The 20,586-nt window shown below is 49.0% G+C and overlaps 1 protein-coding gene across 1 annotated transcript in view; it reads right to left on the bottom strand.

Moving 5' to 3' along the window:
* Window positions 1-20,586, bottom strand: part of ADAMTS17 (ADAM metallopeptidase with thrombospondin type 1 motif 17) — a 294,708-nt gene that overhangs the window by 114,275 nt on the left and 159,847 nt on the right. The window contains exon 14 of the mRNA XM_063448834.1: window positions 20,377-20,504. Coding sequence (XP_063304904.1) covers window positions 20,377-20,504 — 128 coding nt within the window. The remainder of the gene's footprint in view (window positions 1-20,376; window positions 20,505-20,586) is intronic.

Here is a 20,586-nt window from a genome sequence, read left to right as displayed (position 1 = left end):
GATTTCTTTTGTCTCCTCTGCAGGAACAATGGACGACGTGGAGCGTTTGCTGGAAGGGATCAGGTCGGCAGCACGGCATCAAGGTGTGGACTGGCTACGGGCACAGCTTGGCCCTGCCCTGGCGGAGGCGGCGGATCGGGACGGCGATGGCGGGAGACCGGTCCGGGCCCGGAGGCCCCCGAGGAGGCTAAGCCCGGGCGCGGGGCCCGGTGAAGTGGTACCCGGTAGCAGTGGAGTTCCAGTTACGACCGGCAGCAGGCCCGGGAGCCGCGTGGTCGAGGCCTTGCCTCCCCGTGTGCGGACGGAGCCTCGGATGTGCACTAGGCGGCAAAGGGATATCGTGGACGGGGGCGCGGCTGCTAGCAGGTCGGAGGCGGCCGGGCGGCCCCCTGGTGCTTCGAGACCCACGGAGGGGAGGCCCAGGAGGGCTTCCCCCCCTTCGGACAGCGGAGACGATGAGGAGACTGGATCCGGGAGACCGCATGGCAGGCATCAGGCAAGTGCAGAGGGCTCAGGTCGGGGCCCTCTTGGCGGGAAGGTTGTTCGGGGGAGCTCTGCCACTGGGGGGGGCGGGAGTAAGCCGGTTGGGGGTACACAGGCCTTAGTGGGAAAGGGGGAGGGCCCTGGGGCCCCGAAGAGAAAATGTGGCTCTAAAGGAGTGAGTTCTAAGGGTGGTAGGGGTTCCCGGGAGGGGGCCAGGTCAGACAGAGGGTCTCCCGTAGGGGTGGTGGGTAGTTCGGGGCCATCGGGGTCTGGCAAGCAAGGGGTCAGAGGTAAGGGGGTGGGGGAGGGGGTTTCGGAGGTAGCTAGGCAAGGGCGTAGGGTAGGCCGGGAGTCGGGTCTTTCCGTAGTGGAGGGGCGCAGGGGGGGCCCGGGTTCCAGGAGTAGTAGTGACAGTCCCTCGCCCGTTAGATCTCTGGGGTCCCGGGATGCTCGGGGGCGGTCGGGTCGGCACTGCTCCCCCTCGGATAGCTCAGCAGGGGAAGGTGCGGCAGCCCCTCGGTATGGACAGCAGGGGCGGCTTGCTGGTAGAGACGGGAGGAGTCGTAGCCCCAGGGGTTCCCGGGTGCCACGTGGTGGTAGAGGTCAGCGGGAGGCTTCGGTGCAGAGCAGGCGCTCCCGGGGTCGGGACGGGAGGGGAGTGGATGTTCGTTACCCCCTACCCAGGACTTCTTCTCCTTGTCCTAGATTTCGGAGCCGTTCTGCTTCCTCACAGGCTGGGCACCGGGTGGGCTCCCCGGTCGGCGAGATGGCGGCGGAAGTTCCTCTTCCCGGACGTCAGGCGATCTGTACTGCAGCCCCCACCGCTCCGGTGTCGGGGGGCTTGGCCGGTGAGTCCAGTGGGTCACTACACTCTAGCGCACTAGTTACCACACTTCGGGCACTACTCCACTCATTGGGGGCGGGGGGTGACACTAGCGGCGTTGGTCAGGTGTGGGCTCCGGGTGCAGTGGCTTCAGGTTCTCGGATCCGGGATTCCGCGGGGCCTAGTTCGGGCGGGGATTTGGTGGTGCCGCAGGACGTAGGGGAGGTTGGGAGCGAAAGGGCTGAGTTGTCCGGGGGTATCCCCGACGCGGCTAGGCAGCACGCGTACGTATCTTTTGCGGGCCCACTGGGGGTCCATTTGAAACAGGACGTGAAGGATAAGATTTGGAAGGGCGAGTTCTGTGAGATTTTCTCCCTCCTCCCGTTAGAGGACTTCATTGACCTCAAGGAGGAGGATAAGAAGGATGAGAAAAAGGAGGAGGAGGAGAAGAGGAAGCGGTACCGCAAGATACCGAAGTCCTTCGGTAATTGGTTGCGGGCTTTTTGTGTGCTGGCTAGCGTGCTCGGCGAGAAATCGCCGGGGTTGTGCTCGTCTTTGTTCTGCTATTTGGATGGCATTTGGGAGGCGTACCGGACTTACGGGGGGTTGGCCTGGTGGAGGTACGACGAGCAGTTTCGGCAGCGGCTGGCGGCTAACCCGGGTATGCGGTGGGACCAAATGGACCTGCCGCTCTGGATGAAGCTAATGATGGCGCAAAAAGCGCAGCCCTTTCAGAGCTCGGCCGGCGCCAGGGGGCAGTCCGCCTCGTCGGCCACCTTACAAAAGGGCTTATGCTGGCTCTATAACGAGGGCCAATGCAAATGGGGAGCCTCCTGTCGTTTCAAGCATGAGTGCTCCGGCTGCGGGGGAGCTCATGGGCTCAACCGCTGCTTTAAGAAGGGTAAGTCCGGAGGCGCCGGCGCGGCTGTCGCGCCGGGGGGAGGGGGTGCATCCGCTTCCCCTGGGCCTAACCCCAGTGAAGCTAAGCGCGATGGAGCCGTGGCTAGGCCGCTACGGTAACAGGGCGGACGCTGCGGTGCTCCTGGCGGGGTTTGCGGTGGGGTTCTTTATTCCGTTTCAGGAGCGACGAGGGGGTCAAGGGAGGCTGCGCAACCTGAAGTCCGTGGCGGACTTCCCGGATGTGGTTAGGGAAAAGCTGGGCAAAGAAGTCGGACTGGGCCGCATGGCAGGCCCGTTTGTAGTGCCTCCGCTGGAGGGCCTGCGGGTTTCCCCACTTGGGGTGGTCCCCAAGAAGGAGCCGGGTAAATTTAGACTCATTCACCATCTCTCATACCCGAAAGGGGAGTCGGTGAATGACGGTATTCATAAGGAATTGTGCTCGGTGTCATATGCATCTTTCGACCGGGCGGTCGATTTGGTCCGGCGGGCCGGGCATGGGGCCCTGATGGCTAAGGTGGACATCGAGGCCGCGTTCCGGCTGCTACCGGTCCACCGGGACTGTCATCACCTGCTGGGGTGTTTCTTTGAAGGGGCCTACTTCGTGGACTTGTGTCTGCCCATGGGCTGTTCCATTTCGTGCTCCTATTTTGAGAAATTCAGCACTTTTCTCGAATGGGTGATACGGGTGGAAGCGGGGAGTCGTCTTATTGTACATTACCTAGATGATTTTCTGTGTGTGGGACCGGCCGGTTCCCTGGATTGCCTGCGCCTGCTGCGGACGGTTGAGTGGGTGACGGGCCAATTCGGGGTTCCGCTGGCGGCGGATAAGACCGAGGGCCCGACCACGTGTCTGAGTTTTCTAGGTCTGGAGATTGACTCTGGGAGGGGAGAATGTCGGCTGCCCCAGGATAAGCTGGCAAGGCTTCGGGGGGCGGTGGCTGCCGTTGCTGGGGCACGCAAGGTGACTCTGGTGCAGCTACAGTCTTTGATTGGGTTGCTCAATTTTGCGTGTCGGGTCATCCCGATGGGAAGGGTGTTTAGTCGCAGCTTGTCGGCCGCTACCGCGGGGGTTAGATCCCCGCACCATTTCGTACGGGTGTCGGCGGCCATGCGAGCGGACTTGGGCATCTGGGATGCCTTCTTGCGGGATTTTAATGGGACGGTGTTATTCCGGCAGGAGGGCCAGTCGTCGGCCGAGCTGGAGCTTTTTACGGATGCTTCGGGCAGTATAGGCTTTGGGGCATATTTCGGGGGCTCCTGGTGTGCGGAGCGGTGGCCGGACTCTTGGGGTTCGAGCCCTCTTATGCGCAACTTGGCTTTCTTGGAGTTGTTCCCGTTGGTCGTTGCAGTAGCGTTATGGGGTGACAGGCTGCGTGATCGGAAAGTGGTATTTTTCTCGGATAACATGGCGGTGGTTCACGCGGTGAATCGCCAGTCGGCGGCCTCAAAGCCGGTGGTTCAGCTGCTTAGGCGACTGGTATTGCTGTGTATGTCCCGAAATGTTGTTTTTCGCGCGCGCCATGTTCCCGGCTATTTGAATGAGGTGGCTGATGCTCTATCTCGTTTTCAGTGGTCCCGTTTCTGGCTGGCGGCGCCGGGGGCATCGAAGGAAGGGCTGGCTTGCCCGGACGAGATTTGGCAGCTGGGGGCGTCCTGCTTGGAGGACTCGTGAAGGCTTCTCTGGCACCGGCCACTTGGGCCTCGTACAGTAAGGTTTGGGGCTTGTGGGAACGGTCACTGGAGGGGTTGGCCATGGACAGCGGGGAGGCCCTGCGGGACGCTTTCTTGTGGTACACCTGTCAGTTGCTGACAAAAGGGCCGTCCCCTGCCGTGGTGGACAGATCCATGGCGGCTATGGCGTTTTGGTTTCGGTGGCATGGGAAGGAGGACTTTACCAAGACCTTCGTCATCAGGCAAGCCCTGAAGGGTTATCGCAAGGGGCGCAGGGCGCCGGATACCAGGCGCCCGGTGTCGGTGCGGCTGCTGGGGGACTTGGTGGGTATATTGCATGAGGTTTGTTTTGATGGGTTTGAGGCTTTACTGTTCAAAGTAGCGTTTGTTTTGGCGTTTTTTGGGGCATTCCGAGTAGGGGAATTGGTGAGTGCTAGTAAACTGGCGCAAGGGGGCCTGCAATTGTCGGGGGTCCATATCCTGGATAGGAAGGTGGTGATGCACCTTGGCAGGTCCAAAACGGACGTCCGCGGCGTGGGCCGGGACGTGACACTGGGGGCCTTGCCAGGCTCGGCTTTGTGCCCGGTGGCTGCTACGGTGGAGTATCTGGCGCGGAGGCCAGCGGTGGGGGGCTCCTTATTGGTGCATGCTGACGGATCGTCCCTTTCTCGGTTCCAGTTCACGAAAGTTTTTCGGTTGGGCTTGGGCAGGTTGGGGCTTCAAGCTGCACGATTTGGGACGCACTCGTTCCGTATTGGGGCGGCCACGGAGGCCGCACGGTTGGGATTGGGGGACGAGGTGGTGAAGAGGATCGGGAGGTGGGAATCGGTAAGATTCCGCTCCTATGTCCGGTTGGGTCTATTGGATTAATGGCATGGGACTGTTTCGTAATTCAAAAAAAAAAAAAAAAAATGTAGAACCATCAAATTCAAAAGGTTTGTGTTATGATGTGAGGGGTTAATGGCTATGTTGGGATGTTTCGCTGTGTTGGTTGGGGATGGGGTAGGGGTCTCTGTTGGACTTCCCTCATCATTTGTTTTCTCCCCCCAGGGCGTGTGGCATGGATCGTGGGCCATTCGTTTGTCTTCTGGGCCGAGAGGAGGGCCGCAGCTCGAGCGCAAGGCCAGCAGCTGGGTTTTCCGAGAGGCCAGTTGGCAGTTCGTTGGTTTGGGTATCGGGGTTTTTGCTGGGGGGATGTTTGTGGGAAACTGTTTGGGATGCTGGCAGCAGGGTACTCGCCAGACGTGCTGGTATTACATGTGGGGGGAAATGACCTGGGCCTTACGCCGCAGCGCCGGCTGGTGAAGTGGATGAAGCAGGACATTAATAAGTTAAGGGGCCTGCTTCCGGGGGTAATGTTGGTCTGGTCTGAGATTGTCCCGCGGCGCCGGTGGCGGCACGCTCGGGATCCGGGGGCTATGGAGAGGTGCAGGAAGAAGGTGAATAGCTTGATGGCAAGCTTTGTGCGGAAAGTAGGGGGTGTAGTGGTACGGCACCTGGAGTTGGAGGAAGGGTTGCCAGGATACTACCGCTCGGATGGTGTTCACCTCTCGGATGTGGGTTTGGACCTGCTCAACTTGGGTTGGCAGGATGGTATAAGGATGGCTCTGTTTCTTCGGGGTGGCGGAGCTCAGACAGCTTAAGGGGTCAAGGTCTGAGCTTGTGGCGGGACGGGGAGCTGAAGGAGAGGAAATAGGCTCCCCTGGATGAACGTGAGGTGGAATAAACAGATTGTGGTCATCGGTGGTTGAGAGGTTTCGAGTCCTGGAGGTGGCTCAGAACCTGGTGGGGCAGGGGTATCCGGGTATACCCCTGCCGTGGTTAATGGTGGTTGGCACTTTGATATAAAGTTGGTGTATGTTATAATTATGTATATATGTGTTATTATATGGGGGTCATTGCCTTTTGTATGGTAGCCGAAGGAACAGGATGCGAGGGGGCGGAGTATGGGGGGCAATGACCCATGTTTACCTGTTAATTTATTATCGATACTATTATTATTATTATTATTATTATTATTATTATTATAATTATTGGTTAATAAAGCTGTGGACAAATTTCCCCATACTACTTAGTGTCTGTGTATTATTGGGTTAGGTTATGGGGGTGGTTTGTCCTGGATTCCGACTGCCCAAATGGCGACTATAGACCTGTCATGTAGCCCCATGTAGCTAGAGCGCAGCTAAGCGGAAAAAGGCCTTGACAGGGGTTAGGAGGCGGGCTTAGGAGGAAGTAAGCGAGGGTTGGAATTATGGGTAAGTGGGATTGGCTATTTAAATGAGCAGCCATTTTAGGTGAGTCATTCTAACTTCCTACCTGGTCGAGTTTGTCCCACCCACCCTCCCTTTGTTTGTTTTGTGTTTATTTAACCCGTTTCTTTCACAGCGGCGGGACGGGGAGCTGAAGGAGAGGAAATAGGCTCCCCTGGATGAACGTGAGGTGGAATAAACAGATTGTGGTCATCGGTGGTTGAGAGGTTTCGAGTCCTGGAGGTGGCTCAGAACCTGGTGGGGCAGGGGTATCCGGGTATACCCCTGCCGTGGTTAATGGTGGTTGGCACTTTGATATAAAGTTGGTGTATGTTATAAGGCTAGTGGTGTTGTGCAGAGAGGCACTGAGGCTAGTGGTGTTGTGCAGAGAGGCTTGGTGAAGCCTAATAGAAAGCAGTTGTTGGTGGGGGATTCCATCATAAGAGGTGTGGAGATGGACAATGGTGGTCTTGTGAGGTGTCTTCCCGGAGCTACTGCTCACAGAGACAGGAGACGTATCGGTAATATTGTTAAGCAAGCAAAGCAGGAAGGGGAATTGGATGTACTTGTCCATTTAGGGACAAATGACTTGGCTTGCAATGAGGTTTCAGAGGTTAAGGAAGTTTTTAGTGTTTTTGCCAATGATATACGGCAGGTTGCTTCCACATTGTCATTCTCTGAAGTTCTGCCTGTGCATAACACTCAGAATGACAGGCGGATGCGTATTAGGGACTTTAACTTGTGGCTTGGTGAATGGTGTCGGGAGCAAGGATTTGGCTTTATTGCTCATGGTAGCTCTGTTTGGAATGGAAATAAACTGTACAAAAAAGATGGTTTGCATCTTTCTCAAAAGGGAACAAATGTTCTCAGTGAGCAGTTCAGAGGTTTTGCTAGGATGTATTTAAACTAGGAGGGGGGGGCAAAAGGGTGATAAAACATCAATCCAATTGTCCCCCAAAACAAGGACAGAAGGTGCCTGTAGCAAGTGTGTTAAAAAATGATAAGCTTAGAGTCATGTCTACAAATGCTCGCAGTTTAGGGAATAAGATCCATGAACTTGTGGCAATAATGGCAACTGATAGTGTAGATTTAGTCGCTGTTACTGAGACATGGTATAATGAGAAAAATGACTGGGACATAGCAATACCAGGGTACTCTTTATATAGAAAAGACAGGGAAGGCAAGAAAGGGGGGGGGGGTGGCCCTGTATGTAAAGAATAGCATAAAATCTAGCCTAATAAAGGTTAGTGAGGCGAACATAGAGTCAGTTTGGGTTACGTTAGAATTTGGTAATCACACAGTAACTCGTGTAGGTGTGATTTATAGGCCCCCAGGACAAATTGAAGAGTTAGATAATCTACTAGTTGAAGAAATAGCTAAAATGACAATGAAGGGGGAAGTTATCATCATGGGTGACTTTAATCTTCCTGATATAAATTGGAAAACAAAAATAGCTACTTGTGCCAGGAGCACACATATTCTAAACTCCCTACTGGGATTGTCTCTAAAACAAGTCGTTGAGGAGCCAACTCGTAAAGAGGCCATACTAGATTTAGTGTTAACAAATGGAGATTTGGTATCAGATATTACTGTAGGTGAAAGTTTAGGATCCAGTGATCATCAGTCAGTGTGGTTTAATATAAGAACAGTGACTGAGTCACACCACACAAAAACAAAAGTTTTAGACTTTAGAAAAACAGACTTTTCCAAAATTAGAATATGTGTAAAGGAGTCATTATCAGACTGGAGCAATTTAAATGGAGTCCAAAAGAAATGGGATTATTTAAAAGTTGCACTACTGAAGGCAACAGAAAATTGCATTAGGCTTGTCAGTAAAAGCAAAAAATTCAAGAAACCACTGTGGTACTCCACAGATGTAGCCAAAATAGTAAAAAACAAAAAGTTAGCATTTAGTAATTATAAAAAAACCCAGAGTGAGGAAGATAGAATTACCTATAAGATTAGGCAGAAAGAGGCTAAGCAAGTTATAAGAGCTTCCAAATCACACACAGAAGAGAAAATAGCACAGTCAGTAAAAAAGGGGGACAAAACCTTTTTTAGATACATAAATGAGAAAAGAAAAGTAAAACAAGGATTAGTTAGATTAAAAACAAAAGAAGGAAGGTATGTAGAAGAGGATAAAGGTCTAGCTGACTGCCTCAATGAATATTTTTATTCTGTATTTACAGATGAAAATGAAGGAAAGGGACCTCAGTTAAGAAAAAGGATAAATGAGTCATTTATTACACGTGAGTTTACAGAGGAAGAGGTTCTATTTCAACTGTCAAAAGTAAAGACAAATAAGTCAATGGGACCTGATGGAATACACCCAAAGCTATTAAAAGAGCTTAGTGGTGTACTAGCAAAACCATTAACAGATTTATTTAACCAATCATTGATAACAGGAGTAGTCCCAGAAGATTGGAAGTTAGCGAATGTTGTGCCCATTCACAAGAAAGGTAATAGGGAGGAGTCGGGCAACTATAGGCCAGTAAGCCTAACTTCAGTAGTGGGGAAAGTGATGGAAACCATGTTAAAGGATAGGATTGTTGAACATCTAAAAACACATGGATTTCAAGATCAGAGACAACATGGGTTTACTTCAGGGAGATCATGCCAAACTAATCTTATTGATTTTTTTGATTGGGTAACTAAAATTATAGATCAGGGTGGTGCAGTAGACATTGCTTACCTCGATTTCAGTAAGGCTTTTGACACTGTTGCACATAGAAGGCTTATCAACAAACTACAATCTTTGAGTTTGGATTCCAATATTGTTGAATGGGTAAGGCAGTGGCTGAGTGACAGGCAACAGAGGGTTGTAGTCAATGGTGTATATTCGAAGCTTGGGCTTGTCACCAGTGGGGTACCTCAGGGATCTGTACTTGGACCCATTCTCTTTAATATTTTTATTAGTGATATTGCAGAAGGTCTTGATGGTAAGGTGTGTCTTTTTGCGGATGATACTAAGATATGTAACAGGGTTGATGTTCCAGGAGGGATAAGCCAAATGGAAAATGATTTAGGTAGACTAGAAAAATGGTCAGAGTTGTGGCAACTGACATTTAATGTGGATAAGTGCAAGATAATGCATCTTGGACGTAAAAACCCAAGGGCAGAGTACAGAATATTTGATAGAGTCCTAACCTCAACATCTGAGGAAAGGGATTTAGGGGTGATTATTTCTGATGACTTAAAGGTAGGCAGACAATGTAATAGAGCAGCAGGAAATGCTAGCAGAATGCTTGGTTGTATAGGGAGAGGTATTAGCAGTAGAAAGAGGGAAGTGCTCATGCCATTGTACAGAACACTGGTGAGACCTCACTTGGAGTACTGTACACAGTACTGGAGACCCTATCTTCAGAAGGATATTGATACCTTAGAGAGAGTTCAAAGAAGGGCTACTAAACTGGTTCATGGATTGCAGGATAAAACTTACCAGGAAAGGTTAAAGGATCTTAACATGTATAGCATGGAGGAAAGACGAGACAGGGGGGATATGATAGAAACATTTAAATACATAAAGGGAATCAACACAGTAAAGGAGGAGACTATATTTAAAAGAAGAAAAACTACCACAACAAGAGGACATAGTCTTAAATTAGAGGGACAAAGGTTTAAAAATAATATCAGGAAGTATTACTTTACTGAGAGGGTAGTGGATGCATGGAATAGCCTTCCAGCTGAAGTGGTAGAGGTTAACACAGTAAAGGAGTTTAAGCATGCGTGGGATAGGCATAAGGCTATCCTAACTATAAGATAAGGCCAGGGACTAATGAAAGTATTTAGAAAACTGGGCAGACTAGATGGGCCGAATGGTTCTTATCTGCCGTCACATTCTATGTTTCTATGTTTCTAATTATGTATATATGTGTTATTATATGGGGGTCATTGCCTTTTGTATGGTAGCCGAAGGAACAGGATGCGAGGGGGCGGAGTATGGGGGGCAATGACCCATGTTTACCTGTTAATTTATTATCGATATTATTATTATTATTATTATTATTATAATTATTGGTTAATAAAGCTGTGGACAAATTTCCCCATACTACTTAGTGTCTGTGTATTATTGGGTTAGGTTATGGGGGTGGTTTGTCCTGGATTCCGACTGCCCAAATGGCGACTATAGACCTGTCATGAGTCTCAGAAAGAATATCCTTAGAGTTTTATCACACTACAATGTGTAAGATTTATGGAGAATGGTAACAAAAACCATCATGTGAGTAGAATTTCTATAGGTAAAACCTCCTGGTTCATAAAGGAAGGTCAGAATAAAATGACCAGACTACTTCAGGCTGACAAAATAGGCTGAATCAAATACTTGATAACAGTTATGTACAGTAAGGTGACTTTGAACATATAATGTGTTAAATTGCGATGTGTGGGGCTGTAGCCACAGAATTTCATGTCATGTTTTACCCTTTTCATCTATGGAAAAACAGTAGATGCATGATCACCAAAACTGGACACAAAAACAGAAAAAAAAATCTCATGGATTTAAAGGGACTCTATAGTCACCATATAAAAGCAAGAAAGACAGGTCCCCCAGCCTTCCTTCTTGCTTTTATATGTAGTTTCATTCATTAAAAAAAAAAAAATCGGTGTTTTTATATTAAAAACTTACCTCCGTTCCAGCGCCGAGCTCCCCGCTAGGCCGCGCCCCCTTTTTCGTCAAAATGACGAAATCGCGGGGCCCAATGGGACGGCTTCGCGCTGGACAAATCGCGTTCTTCATAGAGCGGCATTGAATGCCGCCCTATGAAGAACCTGAGCGCTTTACCGCGCATGTGCGCGGAATGCGCGTTCGCGAGCTGAGCTGTCTGACTGACAGCTCAGCTCGCTTTCTAAAATTATCAATAATAATTTAGGGCCCCCACCCGCCCTGTGCGGCGGGTGGGGGCCCTAAAATTATCAATGAGGGGGGGGACCTACTGTCCCCCCCCCGGCCCCCACCCCTGTGCGGCGGGTGGGGGCGCTAAAATTATCAATGAGGGGGGGACCTACTGTCCCCCCCCCGGCCCCCACCCCTGTGCGGCGGGTGGGGGCCCTAAAATTATCAATGAGGGAGGGGACCTACTGTCCCCCCCCCGGCCCCCACCCCTGTGCGGCGGGTGGGGGCCCTAAAATTATCAATGAGGGGGGGACCTACTGTCCCCCCCCGGCCCCCACCCCTGAGCGGCGGGTGGGGGCCCTACAATTATCAATAAGGGGGGGGACCTACTGTCCCCCCCCGGCCCCCACCCCTGTGCGGCGGGTGGGGGCCCTAAAATTATCAATGAGGGGGGGGACCTACTGCCCCCCCCCGGCCCCCACCCCTGAGCGGCGGGTGGGGGCCCTAAAATGATCAGTAAGGGGGGGGACCTACTGTCCCCCCCCTGGCCCCCACCCCTGTGCGGTGGGTGGGGGCCCTAAAATGATCAATAAGGGGGGGGACCTACTGTCCCCCCCCCCGGCCCCCACCCCTGAGCGGCGGGTGGGGGCCCTAAAATGATCAATAAGGGGGGGGACCTACTGTCCCCCCCCCCGGCCCCCACCCCTGAGCGGCGGGTGGGGGCCCTAAAATTATCAATAAGGGGGGGGACCCCCCCCCGGCCCCCACCCCTGAGCGGTGGGTGGGGGCCCTAAATACAAAGGGGGGGGGGACCCTAGTTAACCCTCCCCCCCCCAAAAAAAAATATCTCCCTACCTACCCCCCTCACCCTAAAAATAATGAAGGGGGACCATTAACTAAAAACCTGTAAAAAAATGAGATAAAATCAACTTACCATTCGATGTTTTCTTTCTTCTAAAATCTTCTTTCTTCAGCCCCAAAAAAGGCCAAATAAAAATCCATAATAACCGACGCAATTAAAAAAAAAAAAAAAAAAAAACGAGCGCAAAAAAAAATAATCCATCTTCACCCATGGAGGGCTCCGCGCAGACTGAGCTCCGCAGGGCGGGGGAGGCTTATAAAGCCTTGCCCCGCCCTGCAATTAGGCTAAGAACACTCTGATTGGTGGGTTTAAGCCAATCAGAGTGCTCTTTGTCATTTTACAAGCGTGGGAAAGTTCTTTGGAATTTTCCCACGCTTGTAAAATGACACAGAGCACTGTGATTGGATGGATTTCAAGCCATCCAATCACAGTGCTCTGTGTCATTTTACAAGCGTGGGAAAGTTCTTTGGAATTTTCCCACGCTTGTAAAATGACAAAGAGCACTGTGATTGGATGGATTTCAAGCCATCCAATCACAGTGCTCTGTGTCATTTTACAAGCGTGGGAAAGTTCTTTGGAATTTTCCCACGCTTGTAAAATGACAAAGAGCACTGTGATTGGATGGATTTCAAGCCATCCAATCACAGTGCTCTTTGTCATTTTACAAGCGTGGGAAAGTTCTTTGGAATTTTCCCACGCTTGTAAAATGACACAGAGCAATGTGATTGGATGGCTTGAAATCCATCCAATCACAGTGCTCTGTGTCATTTTACAAGCGTGGGAAAATTCCAAAGAACTTTCCCACGCTTGTAAAATGACAAAGAGCACTCTGATTGGCTTAAACCCACCAATCAGAGTGTTCTTAGCCTAATTGCAGGGCGGGGCAAGGCTTTATCAGTCTGCGCGGAGCCCTCCATGGGTGAAGATGGATTATTTTTTTTGCGCTCGGGTTTTTTTTTTTTTTTTTTTATTGCGTCGGTTATTATGGATTTTTATTTGGCCTTTTTTGGGGCTGAAGAAAGAAGATTTTAGAAGAAAGAAAACATCGAATGGTAAGTTGTTTTTATCTTATTTTTTTTTTCTTTACAGGTTTTTAGTTAAAGGGTCCCCCCTCATTATTTTTAGGGTGAGGGGGGTAGGTAGGGAGATAAGTTTTTTTTTTGTGGGGGGGGGGGGGGTGGGGGGAGAGGGTTAACTAGGGTCCCCACCCCCTTTGTATTTAGGGCCCCCACCCACCGCTCAGGGGTGGGGGCCGGGGGGGGACAATAGGTCCCCCCCTATTGATAATTTTAGGGCCCCCACCCACCGCTCAGGGGTGGGGGCCGGGGGGGGGCAGTAGGTCCCCCCCCTTATTGTGAATTTTAGGGCCCCCACCCGCCGCACAGGGGTGGGGGCCGGGGGGGGACAGTAGGTCCCCCCCCTATTGTGAATTTTAGGGCCCCCACCCACCGCTCAGGGGTGGGGGCCGGGGGGGGGGCAGTAGGTCCCCCCCCTTATTGTGAATTTTAGGGCCCCCACTGGCCGCACAGGGGTGGGGGCCGGGGGGGGACAGTAGGTCCCCCCCCTATTGTGAATTTTAGGGCCCCCACCCACCGCTCAGGGGTGGGGGCCGGGGGGGGACAGTAGGTCCCCCCCCTATTGTGAATTTTAGGGCCCCCACCCACCGCTCAGGGGTGGGGGCCGGGGGGGGGCAGTAGGTCCCCCCCCTTATTGTGAATTTTAGGGCCCCCACCCGCCGCACAGGGGTGGGGGCCGGGGGGGGACAGTAGGTCCCCCCCCTATTGTGAATTTTAGGGCCCCCACCCACCGCTCAGGGGTGGGGGCCGGGGGGGGGGGCAGTAGGCCCCCCCCCTTATTGTGAATTTTAGGGCCCCCACCCGCCGCACAGGGGTGGGGGCCGGGGGGGGGCAGTATGTCCCCCCCTTATTTTTTATTTTAAGGCCCCCACCCACCGCACAGGGGTGGGGGCCGGGGGGGGACAATAGGTCCCCCCTTATTGATAATTTTAGTGCCCCCACCCGCCGCACAGGGGTGGGGGCCGGGGGGGCAGTATGTGCCACCCTTATTTTTAGGGCCCCCACTCACCGCTCAGGGGTGGGGGCCGGGGGGGGGGGGAGGAGAGTAGGTCCGTCCCCCCCCCCCCCCCTCAACCACTATTGTGGCCAGACAGCATCCCTGTGGGTTCGGGCTTCAGCTGTCAGCTGAAGCCACGCCCACAGCAGTGCTGACAGGCTGTCAGCACACAAAGCGCGTTCACAGTGCTTTGTGTGCTGATAGCCCGTCTGATGCATTCACCCAGAATGCATCGGACGAGAGGCCTTTTTAGGGCCTCTGAACTCGGAAGTCCCTCTGGTGGCCGTCTGATTGACTGCAACAAGAGGTGTTCCAAGCTTCCAATGTAAACACTGCATTTTCTCAGAAAATACAGTGCTTACAAGAAAAAGGCTCCAGGTAGCTGTAGCACTCACCTAAACAACCTCATTAAGCTGAAGTTGTTCAGGTGACTATAGTGTCCCTTTAACCCCTTAAGGACACATGACGTGTGAGACATGTCATAAGTCCCTTTTATTCCAGAAGTTTGATCCTTAAGGGGTTAAACTATATGACTTGGGAAAAGCTTTCTAGGTGAGCACGGAGAATGATCTGAATTCCACATGAAACATAAATATTGCTTCTCATCATGCAGACACTTTACCCATTTTTAAAAAGATACTTCCAGAAGGGTGATATACCAAGGAAATTATTCTACCAATGTCTGTGAATTGCATGTATTCCAATGGCCTACACAGATCTGTCAGAAATCAAACCAACAGTGCACCGTTGGGATGGGGTGGAATAGGAGATATGTAGCAATAGATCAGGTGGAGGATGTCAATGGAGCCGCACTGAAAGTTGAAAGCTAATCAGGAAACTGAGTAGGTGGCACAGCAAAGAATTTATTAAACCAAAGTATCCAGATCAATAGAAGGTGTGGAGTTATGCAGCTGTGCAGTTGGTTTATTCATAGTGTAGATTTACCAATTTGGTAACGAATGTGGAATGGTGGGGTAGGGGGGTGGGGGATCGAGCTCACAATGTGCAACCTTGCCATAATACAAATGCAGTTATAATGTTTTATGAAACAGGAGGTGAAATAAGTAGAGGAGATATTTAGCAATGCAAATCAAGTCTTGGTCACGGTCCAATAAGAAGTATAACTCCAAGTTTATGATGTCAAACTCCCTGGTAATGTCACCCAACTATCAGGGCAATGGCACAATACATGAATAAATGTGACAGGCTCGAGAAAGACATAACTATAAGTCACAGTTGGCAAGGGTCTAAGTTGAACCTCATTAACGTTTTATATCCATTTTAGTATACCATTCATCCTGGGATACCATGCCAGCAAAATTCATCATTCATAAGATTGAAAAGAGACAGGCCTGAAGACCGCATCATGAAGTTGGGTTGAGTAGACAGATAGAAGAAATAGTGCTGAGTGGGATGGTAAGGACAGAGTATGTAGTTATTATTGTGCCTGGATGCTCCTGGTGCTGGCTTTCCTTAGGGGATAAGTGGTTAACAAAATAGCCTGGTGCCCATCAGTGCTGTCTACAAACTTCCATTTGGAACTGAGGCTTATCAGTAGCGTCCCATTCACAAAACAGAGTGAAAACGATATGTACCCTTTTCCACTCCATTTTGTGAATGGGAAGTTAATGAAAAGCTGAGAGTGAGCTTTAATGCAGTTAGGACAGCATGGAAGTCAAGTCCTGGGCACTATTATTATTATTTTATTATTTATATAGCACCAGCAAAATCTGTAGCGCTGTACAATGGGTATCAACTGATATAAACACTGTGGCTACATGCTGTGTCTTACGATAGAGCTATCCACTACCTGCGTTGTAGCAGCAGAGTGGACACGCATACCATAGGCTCGCAATCACTGATATTTACTATCTTTATATACATAAAAATATTTCGACCTGACACCCAAAGTCTATAGAAATTTGTCAAGCTCTGCACTAGACCTTATGGTTGCACGTCAATATATTGTTAATGATTTATTTTCCCATAGTTTTACAGGGGTGAATTTTTATTGCCCAATTTTTAATGTAAAAAAAAAAAATTTTGGTGAATGGGGATCATTTTTTTTAAACTAAATATATCTTGTTGAAGGATATCATTAAATACAAAATTCCCTGTTAACTTCATAGCAGTCCGTTTGTTTTATTTGACAGTTTAAACTTTCACTTCTAATCTTAAACAACGTCCTGATTAGCTCTCATCCCAATGCAATGAGAGCCAATCAGCAAACCAAGTCCTTGCTGCTGCTGGCTCTCCGTGCAGTGTTGGCACACTGGGCAGCTGTACAATAGTGAGATCAGGAAATAAACACACCTGATAAGAGTGAGAAAATGTCTGAGGCCCTGTGTGAGGTTAATAGACTTCCAAGAATGCCTCAGCACCATCATTAACCCAGCTGATGACAGAAGTGCTGGGCTGGCAGTTTGTTCTGGGTTTCGCCCGATGGAAGGGTAGAGTTTAATTTTCTTGGCAGTTTCTCCACAAAATATTTATAAAATAATATTGGGGCCAAAATGACGTTGTGTTGGCTGGATTCTGGTCCGGTTAATGTGATAGTGAGTGGCTTTTTATACTAACTTGAGAAACATAATACTATACTTGAAGATACTGTGAATTTAGATGCTCAGCATCTTGGAAATAAGTGACCGCTGCCTTTTCATGCTTTTATCTATCATAGTGGTCTGCAACACTTTTGTTTCCTTATTGCTTCATCCCAATCCAGTGGGGCTGTTAGAGTACAAACAACAATCATCACATATACACTGACCAGCCACAACATTAAAACTACCTTCCTAATATCCTGTAGGCCCCTCTTGTGCTGCCAAAACAGCTTTGATGCTTCAAGGCATGGACCCCATAAGTCCTCTGAACGTGTCCTGTGGTATCTGGTACCAAGACATTAGTAGCAGATTCCATAAAGTCCTGCAAGTTGGGAGGTGGGGCCTCCATGGATCCTATTTGTACAGAAGCTCAATTGGCTTGAGATCTGGTGAATTTGGAGGCCAAGGCAACACCATGAACTGTTTCCCATGCTCCTCAAACCATTCCTGAACAATGTTTGTAATATGGCAGGGTTCATTATCCTGCTGAATAAGGCCTCTGACATCAGGGAACAGCATTGCCATGGAGGGGTGTACGTGGGCGGCAATAATCTCTAGGTAATTGGTACGTGTCAAAGAAACATCCACCTGAATGCTGCCAAAGTTTTGCAGCAGAACATTGCCCAGAGCACAACACTGACTCTGCTGGCCTGCCTTCTTACCATAGTGCACCCTGCTGCCATCACTTCCCCAGGTAAACAACGCTCACCTGGCTATCCGCCTAAACTAAAAGAAAATGTGATTCATCAGACCAGGCAACCTTCTTCCATTGCTCCATGGTCCAGTCATGATGCTAACATTCATGGGTACTTTATGTTCAGGACAGATGTCATCATGGGGACTCTGACTAGTCTGCGGCTATGCAGCCCCATACACAGGGAACTGCGATGCACTGTATGTTATGACACATTTGCATCATGGTCAGGATTACGTTTTTCAACTATTTGAACTACAGGAGCTCTTCCATGTGATCGGACCATGTGCATCAATGAATTTGGGAACACATGACCCTGATGCGGGTTCACGGTTATCCTTCCTTGCACTACTTTTGGTGGTACTAACCACTGCATGCCAGGAATACCTCACAAGACTTGCCATTTAGGAGACCCAGTTGTCTAGCCATTACAATTTGGCTCTTGTCAAAGTCACTCAGATCTTTTTGCTTGCCCATATTTCCTGCTTCCAACACATGAAGTTCAAGAACTGACTGTTTACTTGATGCACACACCTTGACAGGTGCCATTGTAATGATATAATCAAAGTTTTTCACTTCACTTGTCAGTGGTTTTAATGTTGTGGCTGATCCGCGTAGTAAGTGTGTTTAACTGACAGGACAGTAGCTAGAACTGTATAAAGTTGCAACAAACTCTCCCCCCCCCCACCCCAAAAAAAAAAACCTCCATCAACTTTTTTCCCTTGGTTTCCAATTTTCTCTAAGATTCTGTGATTCCTAGAGAATCGTAAATAACAGGAGTGAGAGTTATTAATACTTGTACTGGGTTGGTTGTCCTCTATTCTGACGAGAAATGAAAAATCTGTTAAATCCGAGGGTCCCCAGGATAAGCTGCTAATTGGGGAAACTTTACCTGCTCAACCTTAAAGGGACACACCAGGCACCCAGACCACTTCTGCCCATTGGAGTGGTCTGGGTGCCAACTCCCATTACCCTTAACCCGGCAACTGTAAATATGGCAGTTTTCATAAACTGCAATATTTACATTGCAGGGTTAACTCCTCCTCTAGTGGCTGATTACTAGACAGCCACTAGAGGGCACTTCCGGGTTTCTAGCATAGATTTTCTGTGCTATAGCGTCGCTGGACGTCCTCACGCTATGTGAGGACCTCCAGCGTCGCTAAAATCCCCATAGGGAAGCATTAAAAGCATTTTTCAATGTTTCCTATGGGGAGGTCTAATGCGCGTGCGTGGCATTGCCGCGCATGCGCATTAGGTCTCACCCGCCGGATGACATCGGCGGCGGAGGAACGTGGGCTGACCCTGGACCAGTGCCGAGGGACATCAACGCTGGACTCCGGTAAGTCACTGAAGGGGTTTAAACCCCTTCAGCAACCTGGGATAGGGGGTGGGAGGGAGAGGGGACCTGCAGTGACAGGAAAACGGTTTGTTTTCCTGGCACTGGAGTGTCCCTTTAATTCCAAGTGCGATGGATAAGTGGTCAAATGCAAGACTCCATGAAGTGCTCCTTTACCTAACACAAATAGCTTTGAACATTCTTCATGGGAGTAAAATATTGTTGTGGGAGTTCATGAAAAAAGACTAACATATATTTTCTTACTAACCGAGATTCTCACTTGAAAAAAAATGTTGGCTTCCCCAAAGCAGGAATATATTTCATGTCTTTGGAGTTGATTGCACCCGGCCAGTTATGTCTTACTAATATAACAATCACAGTGGGAACCAGCAATACAGCATTGAATGAGCTCAACTAATAAACTGGATACACATCTACTAACCTTCTAACCTCAACCCACCCTCGCTAGATAAACCATTTGTTACAAGTATGGTTTCTTCTCACCCCCCTCTCCTGCTGCTTTCTGGTTTTCCTCACCCTGCACTTCTATAACCTTTATTTTCCCCTTTTCCTTTGTAATCCTTCTAATAATAATCTGTGCAAAAATCCCACATGTAAAAGATAAAAAAAATATTGATTTAAATGAATCTCATTTCTTATACAGAATCTTTCACCTAAAGGGTATTAGGCTATTTACAGCATGAATGTAGAGTAGTTTTATACTTTGTGCTCGCAGTATTGCAGACTGTTGTTCTGATTCAGGGAAAAGAATTAGCTTTTCATTTTTATTATTAGTTTGTTCTGTATCCACTTGAGACATCACTGTTTAACATTGTATGCAGATCAGGATAAACTACCCTAATGTAAAATTGTGTTGAGTATTGTGCCAAATCGTGATGTAACTAATGAGGCATAGAGCCACCAATTGTAATCAATATTTTTGTTGTTGGTTTTATTCTTACAATGGTTTTCTGTGTAGGCAATCAAGGAAAGACAACCCCTGGCAATCCAAACTCTGGAGTTATATTTCCTATTAAAATCTGCCAACTGGTAGAGCACCACAGTCCCTTGGATTGTTCAGGGTAACTCAAAAACATATGGAGATTTGAACCATAGTCTAAAAATTACCTAAATTGGGGCAAATTATTATTTTTTTAAAAAAAATATTTGGTCTCTCGCTTATTTTGTTCCAACCATCTAGTTTAAAGAGACGCTAAGCACAACAACTTTAGGTTAATGAAGCCGTTTTGGTGTATAGATCATGTCCCTGCAGTCTCACTGCCATTTAGGAGTTACATCGCTTTACTTGTGCACCTCTAGCCTGCTCGGACTCTGCTCACTGTAAAGTAAATTACATTTTGTTTACGTCCTAGAAGGACACTCCCTTGCTATACTTCTGTAACAGTGGCTAAACGTGTAGGAATATGGTATCATTACCCAATGCTCTCATGTGCTTTTACTGCAATGCCAGAAAAGGAGCATGGGAGAAAAGCTGACTCTGTAGGCATAGAACTCATTGTCCCCTCAAGAGTTTCTACGAGGGATTTTGGATCCTATGTACTATTTTTACCTTCTGCAAGTATTAAAAAGAAGATGATGAGACAGAGATCCAAACCCCTAAAACTTTTACGACTTGTGAGTGCATTAGTTTCACTAATTATACCTGTAATGAACAAATAAAGTCAATGTAAGATTCCAATTTTGGAACAGCTCTCCGTCAGTAGTATACACAGTGATTAGACTGAACCGGAATGGAGCATGTTGCTATTGACTTCACAGATGAGGCTGAAGCAAGATTTAATCAAAACAGAATAGAAATTTATAAAATTGTGAAATGCTGTTGAGCTACTCCACCTGGCACCTGCCATGAACGCAGAGGTCTGTCTCGTAAGGGCCGCACGGTGTCCCATCCAGTACTCTGTCTGACATCAGCATGGGAGTGTCCAGGCCCACTGGGGTACAATGCAGCTCGCACGGCTTATCTAGGAAATTCACACAAGGAAATAAAGCAAGGCGAAGAATTGAAATGTAGACCAACAGATGTAGCTCATCAGGATATCTAAT

The sequence above is a fragment of the Pelobates fuscus genome, chromosome 3 (genome assembly GCF_036172605.1).
Source record: "Pelobates fuscus isolate aPelFus1 chromosome 3, aPelFus1.pri, whole genome shotgun sequence".
Taxonomy (NCBI): Eukaryota; Metazoa; Chordata; class Amphibia; order Anura; family Pelobatidae; genus Pelobates; species Pelobates fuscus.
The sequence above is the reverse complement of the archived record's forward strand: the minus strand, read 5'-3'. Positions and strand labels throughout refer to the sequence as shown.